Source organism: Apteryx rowi, unplaced genomic scaffold, assembly GCF_003343035.1.
Source record: "Apteryx rowi isolate R43461 unplaced genomic scaffold, aptRow1 scaffold_219, whole genome shotgun sequence".
In the NCBI taxonomy this organism is placed as follows: Eukaryota; Metazoa; Chordata; class Aves; order Apterygiformes; family Apterygidae; genus Apteryx; species Apteryx rowi.
Window position 1 is genome coordinate 309598 of NW_020448519.1, and position 22135 is coordinate 331732.

Below are 22135 nucleotides of genomic sequence, written 5' to 3' on the forward strand. Positions count from 1 at the left end.
TATCCAAAAGCCAAGATATGCAAAATTACTGAAAATTCTTCATTTTTTAAATTTTAACAGAAAATTTCACTAGTAGGTATGAAACTGAAAAAGACTTAATTTTAAAGCTTTATAACCTCAAAATTTGCAGTGTATTTCAGATTTGTTTCATTTTAAAGATAATTTCTATTCTGCCAATTAGGACAAATTGAAATTTATGCTTTCAGCAAAACCAGCAAGGAATAATTTCTAGTGCACTTAATGGGGTGGAAATAAACAATATTTCTCACTTAAAAGAATATAAAATGAACAGGTTTTTTTAGATTTTGAACATACCAGAATAGCTCCTCCAAAATATTTTGTATCAAGTCCACAACTTCTGTCTGAACTAGAACAGGTATGTTACAACATTTCATAGTCTTAATTTAAAAATATCAAGTGTTTTAAAATTAGAAGAAATTCTTGGAATTCTTTCAAATATCACTTTTCTTGGAAGTTTGTACCAATAGTTAATTAACTATTCTCAGTGTTTAAAAATGAATGCCTTATTTCTACTCTGGCATTTTTTTGTTTTTTGTTTTTGTTTTTTTTTGGCTACCTACCTACCAATTACTGTTTTATCCTACTAGTTAAAGGCTTGACCACTTTCAGAAATCTGTCTCGTGCAGAGACTAAAGAATGGAACTCATCTCACCTAACATCTGCAGTGAAGACATCTAGGTTAGAACAACTTACCTGTCTCTCTAAAAAGTCAGTGGAAAGGACTAGGAAATTTATTTAAACTATTTTAGATGCTCGCATTAGGATGAGATGAACTCCATCTTGACATGCCTACTGCTCTCGCTGACTATAAAGGGAGTCTAGGCAACTTGCTCCTGTATCTACACTGTGGACATCTACATGATTAGGTAGCCAAGGTACCTCTTAATATCTTGTAGAGGATTACTTACTATAAAGCACTCTGTTTCAGACTTTAATTCTTCTAGTTCCTCTCTTCCAAACACTTTCCAATGTGTCAATATCCCTTGTAAACAATAGACACAAAACCAACACAGAGTGTTCAACTCACAGTCCGACTAAAGCTGCCATACCGCCTCTCAACTCTAATTGATTTAGTTTAATATTTGTACACTTGTAATCAGCTCCAGATGTGATATTCTGTGCAAACTAAGAAGACATCTGCTGAAAAAAATGTATCAGCACAGATAAAAGGGGCTGGAGAAGTACAGTGGGACGCATTCCACTGTTAAGTAAGGATATGTGCTTCAGTCTCAGGACATCCTTGACACTGCAGGTTACTAGTCATCTGGGGATGAATGCCAACCGTTGTGAGGAGATGCCAAACACGCAGTAAAATGAACCAGAGCTTGACATGTTTGGTTGTCTCTCTAGTTATTCTCTTATACTGTTAGCTGAAAACTGAATCTCCTGCATTTGCTATGAAACTGGCTCAAAAAAGACAGGCTCTGGCCACAGATTTCTTCTGTACTACTATAAGATTCAACTTTGCATGGAAACACTTCCTCTGTTAAACATGATCTTCATTGGCAGCTGACAGCTCTCAAATCAGAATATGTTTAAGAGGGGTAGCCTCTTATGTTCTAAAAAGGTAGTTTGTCATTCTGTGTTTATGGCATCCTAGGTAACCATTGAAGGATTGACTGAGCTGACTAGGTGGAAAAATATCTACCTTATCTTTCAAAAAGGTAAAAACAGAAGTCATAGCAGTATGGTTTCAAAACTAAAGAATTATTACACCCCTTTGAAAGGCATACAGTGCTTGTTTCTTTATTAACAAGAATATTATGGGCCTATCCCTGCAGTCTTGACTGGAGGAACACATTCTCTTAGGCTGATTTTGTTCAACACTAACAACATTTAAACTTGAAGATTCCTATTTCAACTGTTAAAAGGCTTTACCTTTTTAACTTAGCATATGCTGAAAACAAACAAAACCCACACCCTGTGTATAGTAGGCTATTAATACTACAATCTAAAACTCTGAAAAGCCATGTTTCTTCCACATTTTTCATTATGTCAGTAAAAAGGATTTTGCCATCCTAATGAGATACTCCTATAAATTCCCATTATATTCCAGTTATCCCACAGTCATGACATTTATGCAACCTGTTAATCTCTGGGAAAGTTGCACTTGTGGAATTTGAATTTAGTAACAAGTTTTTGTAAACATATAAACTCATTCAGTGCACATCTCCGGTCACTTTGGCTATTCAGCAATGAGAGTAAAGAGCAGTGAAGTATGCAGGACAGTTTTTCAGTGTTAGATTTGTTCTTGCTTAATTGGGCCTTAATTTGAAGTGCTAGGGAAAAGTTCACCTTCTCTTGTGAAGTGTTTTTTATTGCTGATGAAAAGTGCCCAACAAAAAGGATGGAACACCTTGTCAAAAAGAAGGTAGCACAAGCTGAGGCAGCACTGATTCACCTTATCTTACTTTTTGAGTGCTTTTAAGCTTGCCTGTAGCCACTGCCTTTAAGGAGAAAAGAGATATTTCAGAATCTACCAATTACATTTTGGCTTCTCCCTATGTTAGCATTGCAATCTGCAATGTCAAAGTTGACAGATTTGTGATTTGTGGTAGCAGGTGCCCACTAAGAATTAAACCCATCCAAACAATTTATTTCAAAAAGGCTACTGAATAAATGACAAATTGTAATGACTACTGATCTGTGCTGGACCAGTTTGATACAGAAGTTGAAAGTCAGTACTTCCACATTGGTAAACTGGGATTTTTATTTTAAAAGAGCTGTTAAATTAGGTACTCACACTACTTGCTTGCTAAAAAAATCACTATTTCTTGAGGAAAGGAAGAAGAGCGGCAGTGGAGAAGGAAGAAGCAGCCCTTCTCCTGTGCCCCTCTGTAGAATTTTTTTTCCTGTGATGTCTCACAGAAAGTATCATGCAATTAAAATATATTGGCATTCCCTTGAGTTCAGCATCTCACAAGGATAAGGACAAGGTTTACACACCACTTGCCTCTCACTTCAGCCATACTCTGTATGGACTGGGCTTTCAGAAATATTTTTTCAGCAAGGCTGACAAGAACATTTTGGTAGCTCTTACCTTTAGTCCCCTCATCTCAACTCCAAAGCAGTCCTTCTGCTGTTCTATCACCTTCCACTGCTCTTTACTTAATCTCCATCCATTTCCAGACTCCAGAAAGGAGAAACACATCGTAAAACATGATTTTACCTCCCCTAATGCGCTACTTACCCTCAAAGGAAAAATATAATCATTATAATCAAGTTCTGAATCATTTTACACATATGAAGCTGGCTACCATAAAGATAAGCTGTATAAGGCAGAAGGCACAAAAGAAAAAAATAGCTTAGGCATGCTCTTACTGATGCATACAGAGATGCATATGAGATTCTTTCTTATGCTTCTTCAGTATTACATATATGCATAATGTCATCCCTAAATTATGACAAGCAGTGTCATAATGCCATAGTGCTTAGACCTGCCGAGTTTCCTTCACTGAACCTACAACACACAACTGTTTCTTTGTTCATCCTTTCAACAGCTTGGACCTCATACATTTGTACAGCATTGTACTGTGGTGTCCCTTGCCCTCCATATCCTCACATGCCAGAAAAAGCTACAGAGCAGAGCTGTGAGGGCCAAGGACCAGAAAAGAAACCTATGGCAATGTATTGCTGCAACGTGTGCGCTCTCAGGTGGGACTACACTCAAAGGAGCACCACTAAAACACACGCTTTCCACATGCAGACTGACACTACAGGATCTACTGTATGACATGATTCTCTGCATCAGGAACATTATCAGTCACACAGTCATGTGATGGCTCATGTGTGCATGAGAAGGAAGGATACTTGAAAGACCTAAATACGCTAACAGAGCCTGGAAGAACCCAGCACAGACTGAGATCCTCATGTGTTCTGCGCTACACAAACACAGTTCATCAAACCACCCTGGCAGTGTATTCATGAGGCATGTGGTTCTCCAGTATATAATCATTTTCTTTAATCTTTGTCTTCTGGTTTCCAGTATGACATCATGAGCAGGTGTATTGGCACAACAGAAGGATAAGTGAATTGCTGCAAGATGGCAAGAATAAAAAACTGAGGGCAGAAATTTCTTAAGCTGAATATACATGTCAAGAAACCAGATCATATAACTACCTAAATTCTTCAAACTAAATAACATCTAGACTAAATGTCTAGACTAAATATTTTAATGTTCTAGATTGCTATAACCTTATGTGAGCTCATTAAATAAATAAATAAAGGCAAATCCTTTTGTTCCCCATACTTGTATTACTGTCCAGTAAAGTTAATTGGGAATATTCAAAATTAATCACAGCAGAAAACATCTTTTCAATCTTCCTTTTGATGGTTCCATACATAGATAGAATAAAATGTAAAACAGCAAGAATATTTTTTAGAAAAATAACAAAATTTCCTCCATCCAAGAAACCCCACCCCAAACAAAATATTTTAGGTAACGGGTTCCACAACTAGATTGCCCTTCTTTGGGAGTACAGAATCAAAATCTAATGAATAAAACATTCCAATCTCTGAATAAAGATTTCCTGATTTCCTACACAATGAACATTTTATTCTTGGAAAGCTAGAAATATGAAAAACTACATTAAATATTTCCTTGCACTTTCCATCTTTCATAATCACTTTGAGATAAATTTACCTGAAGCATTTAATGACTTTAAAGAGGTTGTAAATGATAACTGCTTGGGAAGTAGACTATGCACCTATCAAAAAAGTTAGGGAAAAAAATGTAGCACTGGCCTTTCTTAACATTCTCATGCATTGAATGATTGAAGTTAAGCTTACTTAACATTATTTTCACATCTGCATAGACCTAAAACAAAGTACAGAGCACCTAGTATGATGTCCCCCAGCCTCAGTTTCCCATTCTGCTCTTGGATAAGAACGGGCTATTCACTGTGTTCCAGGAAGCCCCAAATCTATGTATACGGTATGATGTGACCATCACAGGGGAAAAAGACACTGAATTTAGCAGTTGCTCTTAATACCTTCTCTGGGCTAGATCCTCAGTATGTTTCTGCTATAGAGTGATGATAGAGATGGAAAAGCAACAAGACCATTTCAGAAGGATGTTGCATTTTGGAGTAGGAACACGTCCAATTGCTCACTGGGTCAAACAAAGGAGATGGCTTCATCTTCCCAAGACAGCGTTTGAGACCACAGAGCTTGAAAGAAAATCTCATTTAGCCATATATATACCCAAATGTCTATTTTAACTGACTTTCAGCATATGTGCAGTAAAGAAATAAATTTTCTTTCATCACCAATTCTTTGTCCACCTTGAAGAGCCCATGTACAAACTAGACAATGACTGCTCCTACAGTCAGGTGGACTATGTAACTAGTTAAGAAAAGAAGAGAAAGAAGAGAAGAGGGCAGAGTGAACACTCTCAAGCAAAAATTCTCTGGCATCTTTCCTTTATGAAGGACAAGAACACACACAACCCCAGCAAAGCACTAACCCTTCTTCTCACAATAAACCCCTAAAAAATACACACTAGGGAATAAGCAGGGAATCAATATCTGATAACCATCATTAAACCTGCTATACTAAGTCTTATTTGGTAACCAAGATATGAAAACTAGGAGACTAGAAAGCAGAATAATAAAGTAATGCATTTGGCTTCATTCCAGATCATTCTGCCTTCTCTTCAGGCCAGCCTGATTTATTCAGCTTCAGTCCAGAAGCAAAATATCCTTATAAACATCATACTCAGTCTGAAATAAGGAGCCCTGCTAGGAGGTGAAGCATATTATTCAGCGCAGAGCTGCATTAACACAGATCAAAGCTGGTGTGATGGAGCCTACATGGAGAACAAAGGAGCTCCAGCCTACTGACATAGAGACGTCCCCATCACTAATCACTTTCTGCTCTAGGGGTTCCATGCTTGGGGCCTGGGATGAGAAGCCTCTTTAGGCAAAGAGAGTTTCAAACTGATGCAATGAGTTAGTTGTTGGAGCTTAGGCATTAGCTACAGCTTTTAAGACAGGGGTTAGGGACTACTCTTCAGAGAACTTAACACAGAATAAGTTCATTCTCTCATCTTCAGAAGCTTTCAAAGAAAATTCCCTGCAAACCACAATCCAAACACAATCTGAAAAGGCCATAAACATATAAAAAACTATTACTTTATCGCTTAACTATATCCTGCTCTGAGATAAAATACAGTAACCTCAACTTATTTTTAAACAGACTGGCTATTGTTTTCTTGCTTGACTGGAACTAAAAGAAAATATGTGTCACTGTGTGGCCTAAAGAAAGATCCTATTCAGCAAAGTTAAATATTTATTGTTTTGATCTGCACCTTACAGATAAAATGCCTGATCTTACAGCACAGCAATAGGGGTGAAAAGATCTGAAATGCTGGATCCTTTTGTATCTTGCAATGTGAAAAGATATCTTTTCCTACACCACCCTCTGGTAACATCAAGCAAACACACAGACATTTCCACTTCATTATACTAATCATGGACTAGACATTACACGAACATTGATCCTGCAATAATTTTGCAAAAATTTTCATTGTGCACACAAAAAATTACTTCAATCAAGATTTTCCTTTAAATAATTCAGGCCTCTGGCACAAAGAGTTTTATTTTTCACTGGAGCAATTTTGAATTTGAGGGGTAAAAGAAAGTACAGAAACAGGAAAAGTAGCATTATTCATGGAGAAAAAACGTTGAAAAAAAAAAGATGTGAAAAATTTTGCAGAAAAAAAATTTTTACATTTTTTTTTTAACATTAATATGTTTACCCAGGTTATTAACCAGCAACAAAGACTGAGAAGGCAGATGACGTATAATATTTGAGCCAGCTTATTTAGCTCTGGTTGTGTAAATTACCAGAACTGGAACGAACCATCAGTATATTTTTAAAGGGGCTGGCAATGAACTGACTTGGAATTTTACAAAATCTTGATGCCAGGTTGGGTTCGTTAAATCTGAAAAATGTCTTGCTTACTTAAACCCTGCTCCCTGACTTTCTTTGGGGTTTTTCACTTGGGTTGAGTCACAAGTCTTAAGAGTCCTAGAAGACTGACCTCTTCCAGTTGACAGGCTTTGATGACACTCTTGTATCGGTATTCATCATAGGACACACCAAAAATTATGTTTTCTTTTATTGTTCCAGGCATGATCCAGGAGACTTGAGGTGAAAAGGAAATCCTTCCACTGTGTTTAATTTTACCCTGTGAAGGCTCCAATTCTCCCATTATCAACATCAGAAGAGAAGTCTGAAAATCATTAACAGTTAGTTAATATATCAGAGAATTGTACAACTATAACAAATGCTAAACAAAATGTGAGTCACTCTGCTAAGTCACTTGAAAAATAACAGGATGGTACAACTGTGTTGTAAGGATGGTCCCTACAACCCCTGATCTACTGCAAGCAGCAATTAGTAGATATTTTCATGATATATGTGGTTCTGAAAAGGCCTCTGAAGTGAGAAAAACTTCATTCAGTGAATGAGAAAAACTGTGTAAAACATCTTGTAAACAAGGCATACTGCTCTAAAAGTATATAGTTTTAATTAAGCTTGTAGTAGTTCCACATGGTAAAATGCGAGTATCTGTAAGAGGCAGAGTGAGACACACTGACATAAAGCATTAGTATTTATGGAGAATGTTATTCAGTTTTTAACATTATCGGTGACTATTTTGTTTGTTCTTTGTACAACACAATTCACATTTACAATTTTGCTAGTGTTTATAAGTCCTTTATCTGTATTGCCTTGAAAAGTGCAATTTCTTTTGTGTGTATATAATTACTCACATAATCTACTCAGTGTGATCTGAATTTTCCTCTATAACTGTTAACTTATTTACGTGAATACATGACCTAAGCATATATACGGTTTCCCTTCATAAAAGAATTGATTGCAATTTCAGTACTGACATGTTATAATTTCAAAGTTAATCAGTAGCTTGTAGTAACCTTGTCACACATCACTGGCTACTAGATCAAAGAATACAGTTGAGAAATACAAGGAAAAATATGTTACAGAGGCATTCCAATGGTGTTCTTATCACTAATAAACAGTCAACAAAGCTGGGACGTAGCAGTCAAAGATCTAAAATTCTGTCTAAATCTTTGTTTCATGATGTCAAGCTCAAACTATCTTTGACAAGTTATAGAATATGCAGGGGAATTTCATAAGACTTCTTTACATTAGACCAGAATCTGCATTTTTCAAAATGCTGAGTAAGAACTTTCTGATCTTGCAAAGCACAACCATTTAGTACGTTTTGCACATTGAATGTTAAACTACTGTATCTGTGCCATATAATTTAAATGAAAAAACATCTAGTAGTGAAGCAGTATTAAAGAGCTCATGTCAGGCTCCATACCAGTTACAGACAAAATATGTATGCATGCTTTTTCACGGGTCTGATAATTCCTGAAATATACAGTAACAACCTTAAGTAACAAGAAGAAAACCTTAAATTAAGGGAGTGAAAGGAAAGGAGGAAGACTCGGGGGGAGAGGAGTAAGCGTAAAATCTTATTTTTCATAAATCTTTCAGATAATATTATTAACATAGCTGAATGAAGGAGATGCACATACATCCTTTTGCACTTTCTAATTGTCATTTTTATATTACAAGAATCAGTGTTTTAGCCCTAGCAATAGCCATCTGAAATTAATAGGGACAACAGAAGACAACTGTTCTGTTAATAGAGAATCATCACTCCAACATGCACCCCAACATATCAACAGCTCTACATGCTTGCAAACTCATGTCCTCAGTCTTATTGTTCTTTCCTATTGGTGTCATGAATGAAAAATAAGATTAAAGCCTTAACCGATTGAAATTGATGGGTCCTTTGCCATTGACTTCAGCACACCAAGGATTTTACCCACAAAAATAAAGGAAGTCAGAATACGTTCACCAATAATTTGTTAAACAAGAAAAGTTGCCAAATGCAAAATGAATGTTTGTTTTGACTTTCACATCTTCCCAGAGGACTCACAAAAGGCAAAAGTCTCATCTAATTAGTTGCTATTCAATGTGAATGAGAGTATCACAATTCAACTCATTTTACTTATGTTAATGAGGTTAATCAGATGTGTTATCTACAAACTAAATGCACTGATAACATTTTTTGGGTTATAAAAGGACCACAAATCTTCTCAGAAAACCAGCAGTTTTAACAGCACATCCCTGGACTTGTTCTCCAGCCTTTCACATGCAATTCAGGAGAGCCTGCCTGGGCTGAGCAATTTAGGAACTGGAAAACAAATGACCAGCGTATCCAGGCTATGTGTTTTAGTTACCAGACTAACCAGTGTCAGGTTGCTGTCAGATTACTGAGAGCCTTGTCTTCAAAATTTTCCTTAAAATGTTTGCAAGGCAGGAAAAAAATTTCTACTTTCAAGTACACTTAGCAATCTAGACATCTATGCTAGGTTCTCCAGTTTATTGTTTTAAAGGCAGGGAGATTCCCACCATGAGCATTAACTTTACATTTCCACAAGAAAACCAGAAGAGTTTGTATTATTCCTGCCAATCTCCTTTTACTTTGCATGGAAAAATAGCTTTGTCATTGAAATTGCTATTTCCTTATTAAGTCTGTGTCTCTGTAGACACAAAAAATCCATCAAACCATTTTCATACTGGCCACAGCCTAATACTTAAATAACTTTTAGCCATTTTATTTAAACTTCTATTTTATTGATACATTCTCCTACAGCCACCATTTTCACAGAGAGTATAGGAAAGGAAGAATACAGAAGCAATACAGATAACAATACAGACAACAACACAATATTTTCCTTAAAATAATTATGACTTTTACTGAAACAACAGAAATGGGAATACCTTGCCTGCTCCAGTAGATCCAGAAACAGCTAATAACTGTCCCTTCTCAATCTTGAAATTTATATCCTGAAGAACAGGAGAGCCATGAAGGGGAAAATTACTGAAGAAGAGATTATTTTCAATGCTAGGGGCTTTGCTGTTGTTGTTTTCCTGTTTTGCTTTTACAAATAGTTCTCCAATTCCCTGCAATATACATATATGCGTCTTTGTAGATACATAAACAATAAACAAGACATGCATATGCAGATATGTATATCATACTGTGGACTTAAAAAAAATATGAACTTACTATTCCGACATTAGTTTTTCTATCTATAGCCTATTTATTACATTCTTAAAATAATATATATTTTAATATATGTACTGGTCTTGCTCTTAAATTTGTTGGCATAAATGAAATGCACCTATTATTGAACTTTTTTTCCAGTGTTTATACAATGCTGGAGTTTGATTCTGATTTCAGGCTGGTTTAAATGAGGAATAACTCCTTATTATAGACCTTAGCACTTATTATAGGGCCTCTTCCAAAGTTTCACAATTCTGGATAATTTGATATTTTATGTTAATTACTTACCACACATTCCTTGCCTCCTGATGGCTGAAGCCAGTTAAAATGAGAAAGTGTAGTCTTACCATTTTAGAGAACACCAATGCAAAAAACAGTGAAAATGATAATCTCTGTATTTGAATTTAGTTTGGGTAAAAGTACTAACCTCATCCCAGAAGGCTGTTACTCTGTCCAGCTCAATCCCGGTTGTTGTTAGATTATACTCCAGTGCCTTATATTCTTCTTTTAGCAAAAAATCCTATAAACGGAACACATTACAGGAATAGTAAGGGATGATGGACATACCACACAAAGCTGTACATATTTACCTACACTGAGCACAGTTAATATTTCTGGCAGTGCTATTCCATTGTAGTGTCTTAGAGTGAGGCATACATATAGCTTACACAACATCTTTTGGAAGCAGCAGAAACCGTCTTTTGAAGCTATCGATACTTTCATTGCTAGTGGAAACATAACCATGAATGCATTTGTTTCTGGTTTAGAGGTATACCAAAACTTGGCACTTCCTTTATTTTTAGGACTTGTATTGGGCAGAGTTACTCTTCCAAACTTAACCCTTTCTAAACAAAGCTTTATTTTGGGAGTAGAATGTGGAAAGTTATACTCTCGTAAACAATGAAAAAAAAGGAGCTACGCACTCCTATCTCGTTTATTCCAAAACTACAAAAGTTTAAATTAATTAGGATGGTGTTTCCACCAACCAAAAAGGCACATAATAGTCCTGGTTACTGCAGCACTGAAGTAGTATAATTTCAAATGACAGAAGTCAGCAATCATATGCTTGTGTTCTTTTCTGGGATAATCTTTAGGTTGTGCAATCTGTAGATACTATTTCCCCTAAATTGTCTTTTTAAATTATATGGGATCAAGGAGGTCTACCTGAACAATACAGTGGATGAACTAAGGAGATGGTAAGGGGAAAAATCAGTTCTTCACAGCAAACTTGCAAGTTTCCCAAAGAAAACAAACAGAAGTGAAAAAGCAGATGATTGAAAGGGCAGGTACTGAAAAATGGAAAGACAAAACACACACAAGAGACAAAAATGGATAGACAGGCTTTCACAACAGAGGCTGTGGAGTCTGCCCAGGGAGCTGCTGGAGCACTGGCAGTCAGCAAAAGCATACTGATCCCTAAAGACTTCAAGGTCTAGAAAACATTGTCTAGATACATGGCAAATAAAATACCCTAGAGGACATATCTGGCCCAATGAACTCTCTAAACTGGTGAGGAAACTGAAACAGAGAAATACATGTATGGTTTATTATTTTTGTTTATGTCTGCATATTTCTTGGGACAAGAAAACCATTGGTGTTCTAGGATTCTGTGCAGTCTGTATATGGAGTCTATATTAAACCTATCACAAAGCAATTGCTAGAGCACTTGCACAACTAACATCCCCAGAGACAAGTGTTAGACACAGTGGGAACAGTGGTATGACAACTGGGCCTGCCAATTCTGTGAAAGGGTATCGGATCCACTATTCCAAGATATATTTCAGACAGGCCACTGTCCACTGACACCTTGGGAATCTTGAGCGGATAAGGACTCAGTGAATTGGGATCCAGTAAGGCAGCCTTCTGAATGTCCAAGAGAAAGGTTCATGGCTAGATTGCTGGAATTTCCCACTCAATTAAAAATCATAAAAATTCAAAAAATCCAATATATGACTCTAATTCAGTATTAAGGTTCAGATTTCTAATTCAGATCTGTAAGTACCATACTGGGTATTTTTATCACACTAAAATAATAAAATATATATTTTATTGAACAACATCTTAACAGTTTAAGATTTAAAAATGTTAATTGCATTAGGTATTTAAAAACATTTTAAAGATTCAAAAAATCCTGAGATTTAGATCCAAAATAGAATAAAAATTCTTTCTTTGTGGAGTGATTTCAAAACAGCAGTTAAAACAGACAGAGCTCATGAGAATTCATCCTTAATTCACTTTGTGCATATAAGCCTTTGATGCTGGTATATGAGCAACGGATCTTGGTAGGTAAGGTAGGTAATAATTAGCAGATTGGTACTGTAGTTATGCTTACTGCTCATGATGAATGAGGTGCACATTTGCATAAGATGCACCATCTCCTGCTGTTTTTGCCACTAATAGCAAGGGAGGCAGATTCATGATTGCAACAACTGGTAGCAGTGGCATATAAAGCATATACTAATTTTCTACTTCCTTTACTGAAGGAAAAACATCTCTTAAGCAGCATAAATTATGATATTCTTTTATTAAGTTCCCTATTCTGCATTAAGAGTATTTAACTAAATGCCCCCATTTCAAAAACAGCAGTGTACAGGTAACATAAAACTGTTATGGTTATGCTGCCTGGGGAGCTATATACAAACATCAAGACTTATAATGACATTTCATGGTGTGTAGTCAAAGCAATATATAGTATATTCAGAAAGTCTGCATAAATCCTCTGATCTTTTGTTGATCAACTGACAAGATAACATGCTATAAAGAATTAGCTTACGTACTTGGGAAGATTTTCGGGTATGTACCCTACCTGTATTTTATTTATTGCTCCGATAGAGTCATACCAGGTCTGTACAGCCCAGGGAAACTGCCTGGTCACTGTCATTCGAAGAACAATGCAGAAGGAAATGGTGGTAAATATTTTTCGGAGGATAATTCCTTTAGTCACAGCATATGGAAGCACAGCTAAAAACACCACAAAAAAACCCGAAAAGAAGAAAGCTGAGCTGTTGAAATATCTCACATAAGCAGCTTTTCGGGTTAGCTTCAGTTCAGTTCTGTTAAAAAAAACAAATAAAAATAATTAGTGTACAATACCACAGTTTATATCTTACAAACTTTTTGCATGGAACTGTTGGCAAAATAATTAAGTTAGAGGCTCATTTATTTTCTAAGACTACAGTTAGAAGGCAAGATTCAAAACAATTTTTTGGTCCTAAAACGTAATTGCAGCCCAGTTTACACACCAACGTTCAGAGATGTCATACAAAATAACCATGATCTTTGCCATGACTTGGGTACCTCATAAACCCCAAGCCTCTATGTTTTCTGGCAAAACCATCCTTATGCATCTAATGTTGTGTTGTATGCTACTCTCCCAGAAGCATGATCCCCTACTGAACTGATAATCTAGACACATAAGTCCCATGGAAGACACTTCTGTGGAAGTAAGATACTCTGAAGGGCCAAATTTGCTATACATGATCATACAAATGCTAAGAACAAACCCACAGCACAGTAACTATTATAGTGTCATCTTCTTTTGCAGAACAGCCTCACCCAAGAAGTTATCAGTCTACCTTAGCCTGAATAGGTAGAAGGCAGTGGATCTTTCTCCACCTTTCCAGCTGAAGCTTAGATACTGTGCAGTCAGGAAAGCAACTAGTGATTACTCTCAAGCTACTTCTGCAATGTTTATGCATCTTACAGCAAGCTATTAAATAAAAAGAGAAATAATCCAGGGAGCATAAGTCTGTTTCTGAGTTGATGGCCTTAACTCACTGTGCTAAAGAATAAGTTTTCAATTGACTGCTCTTCTTTTGGCCCCATTCACTTCACATTCCTAGAGCCCAGCAGCTCAGCTTTGCCCGAACACAGGCACTTCTGCTGCAGTGTAAGAGAAGGGTTTTCAACTGAACTGAAGCTACAGATGGAGCTAGAACCCAAGGTGCACGTTTGCTGGGTGAGTGCTCCAGCCACCAGGAGATTGTACAACAGTTAGCAGTCACACTGGTGAAGGCAATTCCTGGCACTGTAAAGGCTGAGCACCATAATTTTTAAGTGTCTCTTAGTACTGAGCCAGTTTCTGCATGCAAAGTAAATCCAGGATTTCAGGGCTTTTTCAGTCCCCCTCTTCAGTTCTATGCTGCATGTTTATGAGACTTTCACATGCATCAGTCTTACCACTTTTGCCAACAAAGCATTTCTAAAAGCCTCTGAGAGAAACCCCAAGCTCAGTCAGTTTTGGAGAGGGATGCCTGGCACTTCTTGTTAGGGCTGCATTTCACAGAACAGGCATGAAGAAAGTAGCCAGGCATGCAGGTAACCACAACAGCTGCAGCCACTGCCCTGGAGAAAGGGCCTTATAAGTCCCTCCAGAGCTTATATGAGACTGTGGGTGGCAGCACTGAATAGGGATAACAAAGACTTTTGGTTTTCCTGCTTGGCCAGTTCCATGCAAAAGCCTGGGTAGAAGCTACCAAAAATCCTTCCACTGCTGAAGCACACAGAAATTACTCCAAAGAGGGAGATCCAATATACTAACCATTTTCATTGTGCTCCCAAGAACGAGTCACAAGCAAAAGTTTTCCAGAGGTGGATCTGCCTGTGATCTGGGCTTGAGTGCTCTGCAAACTGCGCACTCATTTGGGGCACACCCAATATGCTGAGGCCATATGGGCTCTTGGAGTGTAAAGGAGACTATAGGTGTCACACATGTATAGAGATGAACCAGCTTTTTGGAGACATCCTGGCTTTCAATTCAGTAAGTCAACTATGAAAAAAAAAAAAAAGCCAAACCAGAAGGAAAGAGTTGAGTGCCAAAATGCCGCAAACAATCTGGAGTAGTTGTATCAGGACTTGGAAAAGAAGTGTGAAGAGAAATGAAAAGAGAAACTTAGCATTGAGAGAAACTGAGGACATACATCACTGTCAGTATGAGAAAGCGGGGGAAGGAGGAAAAAGATCGCACTGTTCCTGAAGGAAATTTATAGAGCAAGGATCATGTTTTTCTCCTGAAGAAGTAAAAGAATTTGTCCTAGTAGTGACATAAAATTCTCAGTGACTGGAATTTGGCTCACTATGTTCATGTGGACTTAACAACAACAGGGATAAGAATGCTAGTCTTTTTTGCTCATTTGCTTTTAATAAGCATATTCTATTAAAATAACCTTAGCCACAGCATCTTGGAAAAATGGTAGCTTGGGACAACTGATGTTCATCTTTAAGAAGTGCCTCCAGAAGAATTTTTTTTTAAAAAACGAATTTAATTTCTAAAAAGATTGTCAAGTATAGAAACAAGGAAGGAGTAGAGAAAGAGTAGGAAAAAGTCAGTAACAAAGCAATAGGAATTAAAGTGAAAAATACAAAGTAAAATCCTGAGGGAAAGCAAAAAAACTAATTTTGGAGGAAAAGTCAGGTGTGATTTTTGTAGCAAGACACCACGGAAAAGAATGAATTACTTAGTTTCTCATTGTGCTAATCTGAAAAAAGCTTTCTAACAACACTAACGTGTTGATATTAGTGAGACCAATTTTGAAACACTATGGTCCAAATCACCTTTGAGGAAGTGTACCTTGATTATCCAGTGAATGTCAAAGATGCCAAAATATGTCAAACACCATGATAGATTTAGTATCAGTATATAGATACAGCCTCTCAGAACTCACAGGCTCTTAGAAAGTACATGCAGGTTGTAGACCAGTGTATGTCTGTTTTTGCATGGATGCCACTGCAGTCAGTACAAATACATGAGCTTGCGCTTCTTTGCTTTGAATAAGGATGGGTCTCCTGCTGGCAAAGTAAGGACACTTCCAGCCTTGGATTTCCCCTCCTCTAGTGCTTTGCTAGGGAACAGAGGAACAGTCTGCTGTTGTGGCTTTTTAATTCTCTGAATATATTGCATAGCCCACAGAAGTGCAGATATGTTTACTGAGACACCTGTTACGAACAGCATTATCAGTATAGACTTAAGACGGCACACAGCAGACAGCCCGAAGTGCTGCACCTATCCGGGGGAGTTTATCTGTGGTAGTGTAACACCCTCAGAATAGCCAGTCCTGCCAGCTCAAATCTAGCAGTGTAAGGGCACAGGTAAGTCTAGTTCATTAAACTAGAGCTGATTAAATTAGGTTGCACCAGAAAATGCCAGCTCACAGAAATACTTTGGTAACAACTGAGTTATAATGCACTGTTGCTAAAATACGGGTATGACTTTACTCATGCTGTCTCGTTTCCTACCAGCTTAACAAACCAACTGATTGGGAGCCTGCTGGGAGTTGCAGGGCTGGCTCAGCAAGCAAAATTCAATTGAAACTCTGACATTCCCTGTTTGACCTGCTCTGGTGATGTCTTCACCAAATGACCTTTTGGATCACCCCAAAGAATATGGGATTTTGGCGCAAGAGAAGCAAAAAAGAGAAATCTTGTAATATTTCTATCACTCTTCCTTGTCTTTTAAATATCCATGCATAATAAATTATAGCATTACAGAATTCACTATAAATAATTAAAAAAAAACCCCAGAATATAAAATGATAGTCCTTTTTCCAGGTTTATGTAGCCATTTTGTGGAACATATATATGAATCTTAATTCATTTCTACAGGAGCTACTCACAATATTTGGTCTAAAATCTCCTAAAAGCAATCCAAATGACTATTGCCACCAGATGAATTCTAACTTGGATCTATCCTAGAACTGGAATTTCAGACCTGGATTCACACTGAGTTTTCTCAGAGCTTTTATAGTAAATCATTATAAAATTTAAGAATTTTCTTATTCTGATGGTAAAGAACAGCTAACTTTTCCTGGACTGTCTTTCAGAAAGCATAATAGAAGCAGCTGAACAAGAAGGTGTTTGTGTAATAATAACATTTCTTTTATTTACATGATAATAAGATACTTATATTTCTTTTCTTTTCTGCTGTTTTCCCAATCACACACCTGGTACAGAATTCTAATTCTTTCTAAAAGACTAAACAAGCACATTGGACAGCTTCAGTGCAGCGTCACATATCAATCAATATGTCACTTCTCCTCCCTTCCCCCAGGACTTCCTATGAATGCCTGGTTCTCACAGCTCTCAGCTAGACAGGTTAGCTCTTTTACCTCCTTTATGATTCTGGTAGCTCTGGTAGTTCTGGTAGCTTCCACATCAATCTCAATGTTAATTGAAATGATAAGCATTATACAAGGCTATCCACAGACAATAAATGTTAATGTAATTGTACAGAATGAATACATGAAGCTGTGTTACTTTAATCCTTACACAGACTGTGCGTAACATTTAAAGACAGCTTTACTGCATTTCTCAGAAAATGGCTGCAGAGGACTCATACTGTTTCCTCCACTGCAGAATAGGAAAGTCTGTAAAGCCTTAAGTAATCAACACAAAAGGGCTTTTTATTGTATGATGAGGATGGGGTTGGCCAGAAACAAACACAGATGCCACAGTTGTTTTACCTGTGCAGGCTAAACACTGAAATATCATTATAACAAATGAGGAAGCAAATAATAAAAAAAAGCTCTCCATAGTGAACTTGACAAATTGGGGAAAAAAACAAGCTACAGCGTGGGAATGCATAGTTAGTTTATGGAGAATTAATATTTGTGTGCTTTACTTCTTAACTAACATGACCACAGATGCTGTTCATAATCACCTAATTTTTTTTTTGATGTAGAAAAATTTGACTGACAAATGAGAACACTTACTCACGGAGGCTTTCAATCATTTTTTCCATTGCATCTTCCCAACAATAGACTTTAACTGACTGTATATTTTCAATTATTTCTGAGGTGATGACAAGTCTTTCGTTGATCTTTCCTGCTCTCTTATCCCTACAAAGTAAAAAGACAGTAGATCAATTTTCATCTATTTCATTCTGTAGTTTGTATCATACCACATCTTAAGAAAACACCTGTCCTATATTCCTATACGTAATATATTTATTCTAACAATATTATTGTGAAACACATTAAAGGAAATATCAGAAATGTAGTAAGTTTAACTAGGGAGAAGATATAAGCTCTAATAAGAATAAATCAAGTCACTAATGAGGAGTTTTCATTCTTCTATGAAGTTTTATCACTATTTACTGCACATTAGACCTTTCATTTTTTCATATTTAGACAGCTGCTGCTAAGTAAGTAAAGGTTTGTCTCTACTTTCCTGGCACATTTAGAATTCTTTGGACTCCTCTTTTGTAACAATATAATAACTACAAATCCTTAATCAAGTGGTATAGCCTTCTTAAACTAATATGTTTCAGGCAAAAACATTGAAATATTCTAAAACAGTATCTTCACCTGTATTTCATCATCCTTTGTCCCAGCCAGGCTTGAAAAAGGACCATGATTATTAGAAAAGCAAGCCCAGAAAATGCAGAAGCTTGTAACATTTCCCAGAGCAGTCCCATCAGCAGTACCACTTGTAAAGGTGCAATCCATACAAAATGAGCCAGTGCGAGACCCTGCAGAAGCCCACAGGAGAAAATAATAATAAAATAAATTAAAGATGTGCTCTGAAAACTACATGAAAAGGAAGAAGTCATTTAAAGTGACACTTTGAAAAATGTAATGAAGAATTGTACAAATTTTTTCCAGTAGTAAAACAAGTTTATAAAGGAGGATTTGTGATTCTAAGCACATAGCATCCTGGGTGTTAATTATGATGACAGCACAGCAATACATACACATTCCACACCTAAGCTTTGATTTTTTGCAAGGCAAAGTTCAATCTACAATTGTCTCTTCACTATGTATGTACACGAGGAAAAACCCAGCTCTGTAAAAGTAAACAGAATATGCCATTGACTCTGGCATTTTCAAACACTGCAAGATGAGAAAAAGTCACAAAAGAATCTTCTAAGAATGATTTAATTTGATATAGGAGGCAAATATTATTTTGGTGAAGAGACGACTGTTGTATGAATGCAACTAATTCAAAAAAGATTGCTGCCTATTTCAGTCATATTCCTTCACTTTAGTCTATCATTAGATAGATTTTGGACCGACTCCTGTGCTGAGAAACAGCACCTGCACAGAACTCTGTATTACTGCAGCTACACTGCTGCCAGCACCTGACCTGGCTTGCTCAGCACTAGCTCACATCACTGTATACAGCAATACAGTATTTAAAATAAATATACACTACAACTCCAACCATGTATTTTCAGTCTCTCTGACATCAAGTTTCTTGCTTCTTCCACAGGAAGCAAATCTAATTCTATCAATGGGACAATCAAACATACATTCTGAATAGAAGTTAATGGAGTTTCTAGCCCCCAAAACCATTAGCAGGGATTTACCCCCATCTTTAATGAAAGAGAAGTTTTGTACGAGACTTTGAAAGTTTCATCTGAGATGTGTTGGAAATGGTTCCTAATCAGGTCCTATATCAACACATATTCAGGCATTTATGAGAGTGGGTAATATTAACAATAAAATGCTGAACATCATCAAGTTCACCAGTGGGCTGGTTCACCTTAATGAAAGGACATGGCAGTCAGGAAAAGAGACTGAAGGACTGAATTAGTTGAGTTCTGACCACTGGGAAACTGACTGTGTAACCCAGAGAAGTTTCCCTGCTGATTTAGAACAAGCATGTTTTTAATGGTATACCTAGTTTTTATGTTTGTTTTACTAATCAGCATAGGAGATAAACTATGATGTGAGTATCAGAATGAGCATTTCCATGACCACAGGCCGACACCTGCTCTTAAGATAGGAATGTACTTTCATTTTATATTTACAGTGAGCACAGTCACTGCAGTCCACCATTTATTCTCCTTCCTTAATATTTGCCATGAATGGCTTGAAGTTTTGCTTTTGTATTTGATAGCTTACCAAATGGATTAAACAACCAAAAACATACCTCATCAAATTTGTTCAGATTGTTGGAAAGAAGACTGACCAATTGCCCAGTACTTATTTTATCTAAAACTCTGCTTGACAGTTTTAAGGTCTGTAAAAGAAAACAAAACCATAGGAAAACAGCCTTGTAACTCAACCCTATAAAACTGAATAAATACAAATAAAAATACTAGGCAACGCTACAGTACTATAAATAACAATTCACTTATCAGCTTTATGTTATAAAGAAAGTCTCATTAAACTCGTTATTTATGTCACTTGAGTTTAATATAGCCATTAAATTGCTTTACAAATATTGATTTATTGACACAGTCCTTGCTTTCTGTTGCATATTTTATGTACATATGTATGCAAATGCAAGTTTTAATTAAGTATGCATGCTGTGTGTTGCTGTGGATTCTCAAAAATCCCCTACTGTGCCTCTCTTGACACAGATTTTATGAAAGATGTTTTCATAGCGAGCTTTATATTAGAATAACTAACACATCTGCTTAAATTAGCTGCTTTTGGTAAAACCAAACACCTTTTGAAATCTTTGGATTTGTGAATGTGCAAAGCATGAATATCTGTTGATACTTCATGTTATCAGGTTCTCACACTTTATCATTCAAACTTGATCCCTTCTATATTATATTTATTGTCTAGATCTTCACCTCTAATCCTCTTTGAAAACATTCTTTGGCCACCAGCATACATTACTTTTCCTTTTCAATATATGTACATAACAGGAGCACAGCAGTAGCACAATTAAGGCATCTCACTACATATCCAGAAAGTCTGAACTCACACAGAGGCTGACTTCAGTCAACTCTGCTGTACATGAGTATTTAATTCTTTAGACTTAGGAAATGGAGAGCCATCAGAAACTAATGTTAGCCATATTATTCATTTGTGTACCTTGACTAACAAACAAAACTACTGATCTTTAAACAAACTGGACCGAAAAACTATGTAGGCTATGGACAGAGGTTTGGCTTTAAGTGTAAATGAAACAGTTACCTTCTTATAAATCAAGCTAAACATAGCTATTCTCATTTGCATCCCTATATGATGAAGACCAAATATAGCAGGGTGTATGAGTAGTGTTCTCACAAGGAAGAGAAGGCACAAGCCAATGCCCAAGTAGTAGGCTATGGATCTTTCATGGGAGTTGTCCGGATCATAGGAAGCTATTATTCTTCCTAGTAAAAGGGGCTGCACAGATTTGGTGACTTCCTGCAGATGGAAACAAAAGAGAATAATTTTGGTCAGTGGTTTATTTTTTAAAAATGGTTAACATTTTCATTTCAAGTCCTACCAACTGATACTTCCACTTTCATATCTCAAATGAGGAGGCTGGGTCTGTTCACTGTACAAACCAGAGAAAGATGCAATAATCACATGGTAGAAGACAGCTCACCACTTTCTTAATCTGTGATGCTCTTGCAACTCCACCAAAGCAAATCTAGTTCATAAGTTTTGTTTGGTTGTTTTTTATAAAAATGGCAACTGAGATAAGTTTCCAAACTTACTTTTTGGAATTGTAATGGATTAGCCACATAACATGATTGAATCCAGCTTAATAGGCTGGACCTTTTTTCCACTAGAGAAACTGTACTCACAGGACTTTAGTGGACCAAATAGGACATAGGAAGATTCACAGGCCCTGAAATGAATACTAACAGAACAACACAGAGAGAATCTATGTAAAACATAAGGTAAATAGAAATAATAACAGAATAAAAATATAAACAATTTAGATTATCCTACCCAACAGTTCTAGATCATTGTATCCAGAGCTGTAACAAAAGCAGGATAAGAGAGGCATAAATGGTAGGGGAGGCAAGCATAAAAAAAGACCCAGAGAGAAACCAGTCCCTCCTGCCCTGCCAGCCCCAGCGCTTCCCATACCAGAATGGGCAATATGGTACAAAATCAGAGTAGGAGAGGAAAAAGAGGGAGCATCACATTGATAAATTGCAAGGCACCAAAATGACCTGCTTGTAGCTCTGACTTTATCTTAGCCTGCTATTACATTTGTCTTCAGTTTCCTTTTCTGTTGTAATTAAACCCCACAAGTGTTACCTCATCATTGCTTTCCATTTACCTTTCTTCATGTCCTGATTGTTCTTATTTTCATTCCTATAACCTTATCCTATTC

The 22135-nt window shown here is 36.7% G+C and overlaps 1 protein-coding gene across 1 annotated transcript in view; it reads right to left on the bottom strand.

Annotated features, from left to right (window-relative positions):
* CFTR (cystic fibrosis transmembrane conductance regulator) overlaps nucleotides 1–22135 on the bottom strand; it is a 95490-nt gene that overhangs the window by 52248 nt on the left and 21107 nt on the right. Inside the window, exons 4-11 of the mRNA XM_026064507.1 lie at nucleotides 20995–21210; nucleotides 19997–20086; nucleotides 18430–18593; nucleotides 17836–17961; nucleotides 12936–13182; nucleotides 10557–10649; nucleotides 9844–10026; nucleotides 7064–7255 (exon numbers count right to left, since the gene is read on the bottom strand). Of these exons, the coding sequence (XP_025920292.1) occupies nucleotides 7064–7255; nucleotides 9844–10026; nucleotides 10557–10649; nucleotides 12936–13182; nucleotides 17836–17961; nucleotides 18430–18593; nucleotides 19997–20086; nucleotides 20995–21210 (1311 nt within the window). The remainder of the gene's footprint in view (nucleotides 1–7063; nucleotides 7256–9843; nucleotides 10027–10556; nucleotides 10650–12935; nucleotides 13183–17835; nucleotides 17962–18429; nucleotides 18594–19996; nucleotides 20087–20994; nucleotides 21211–22135) is intronic.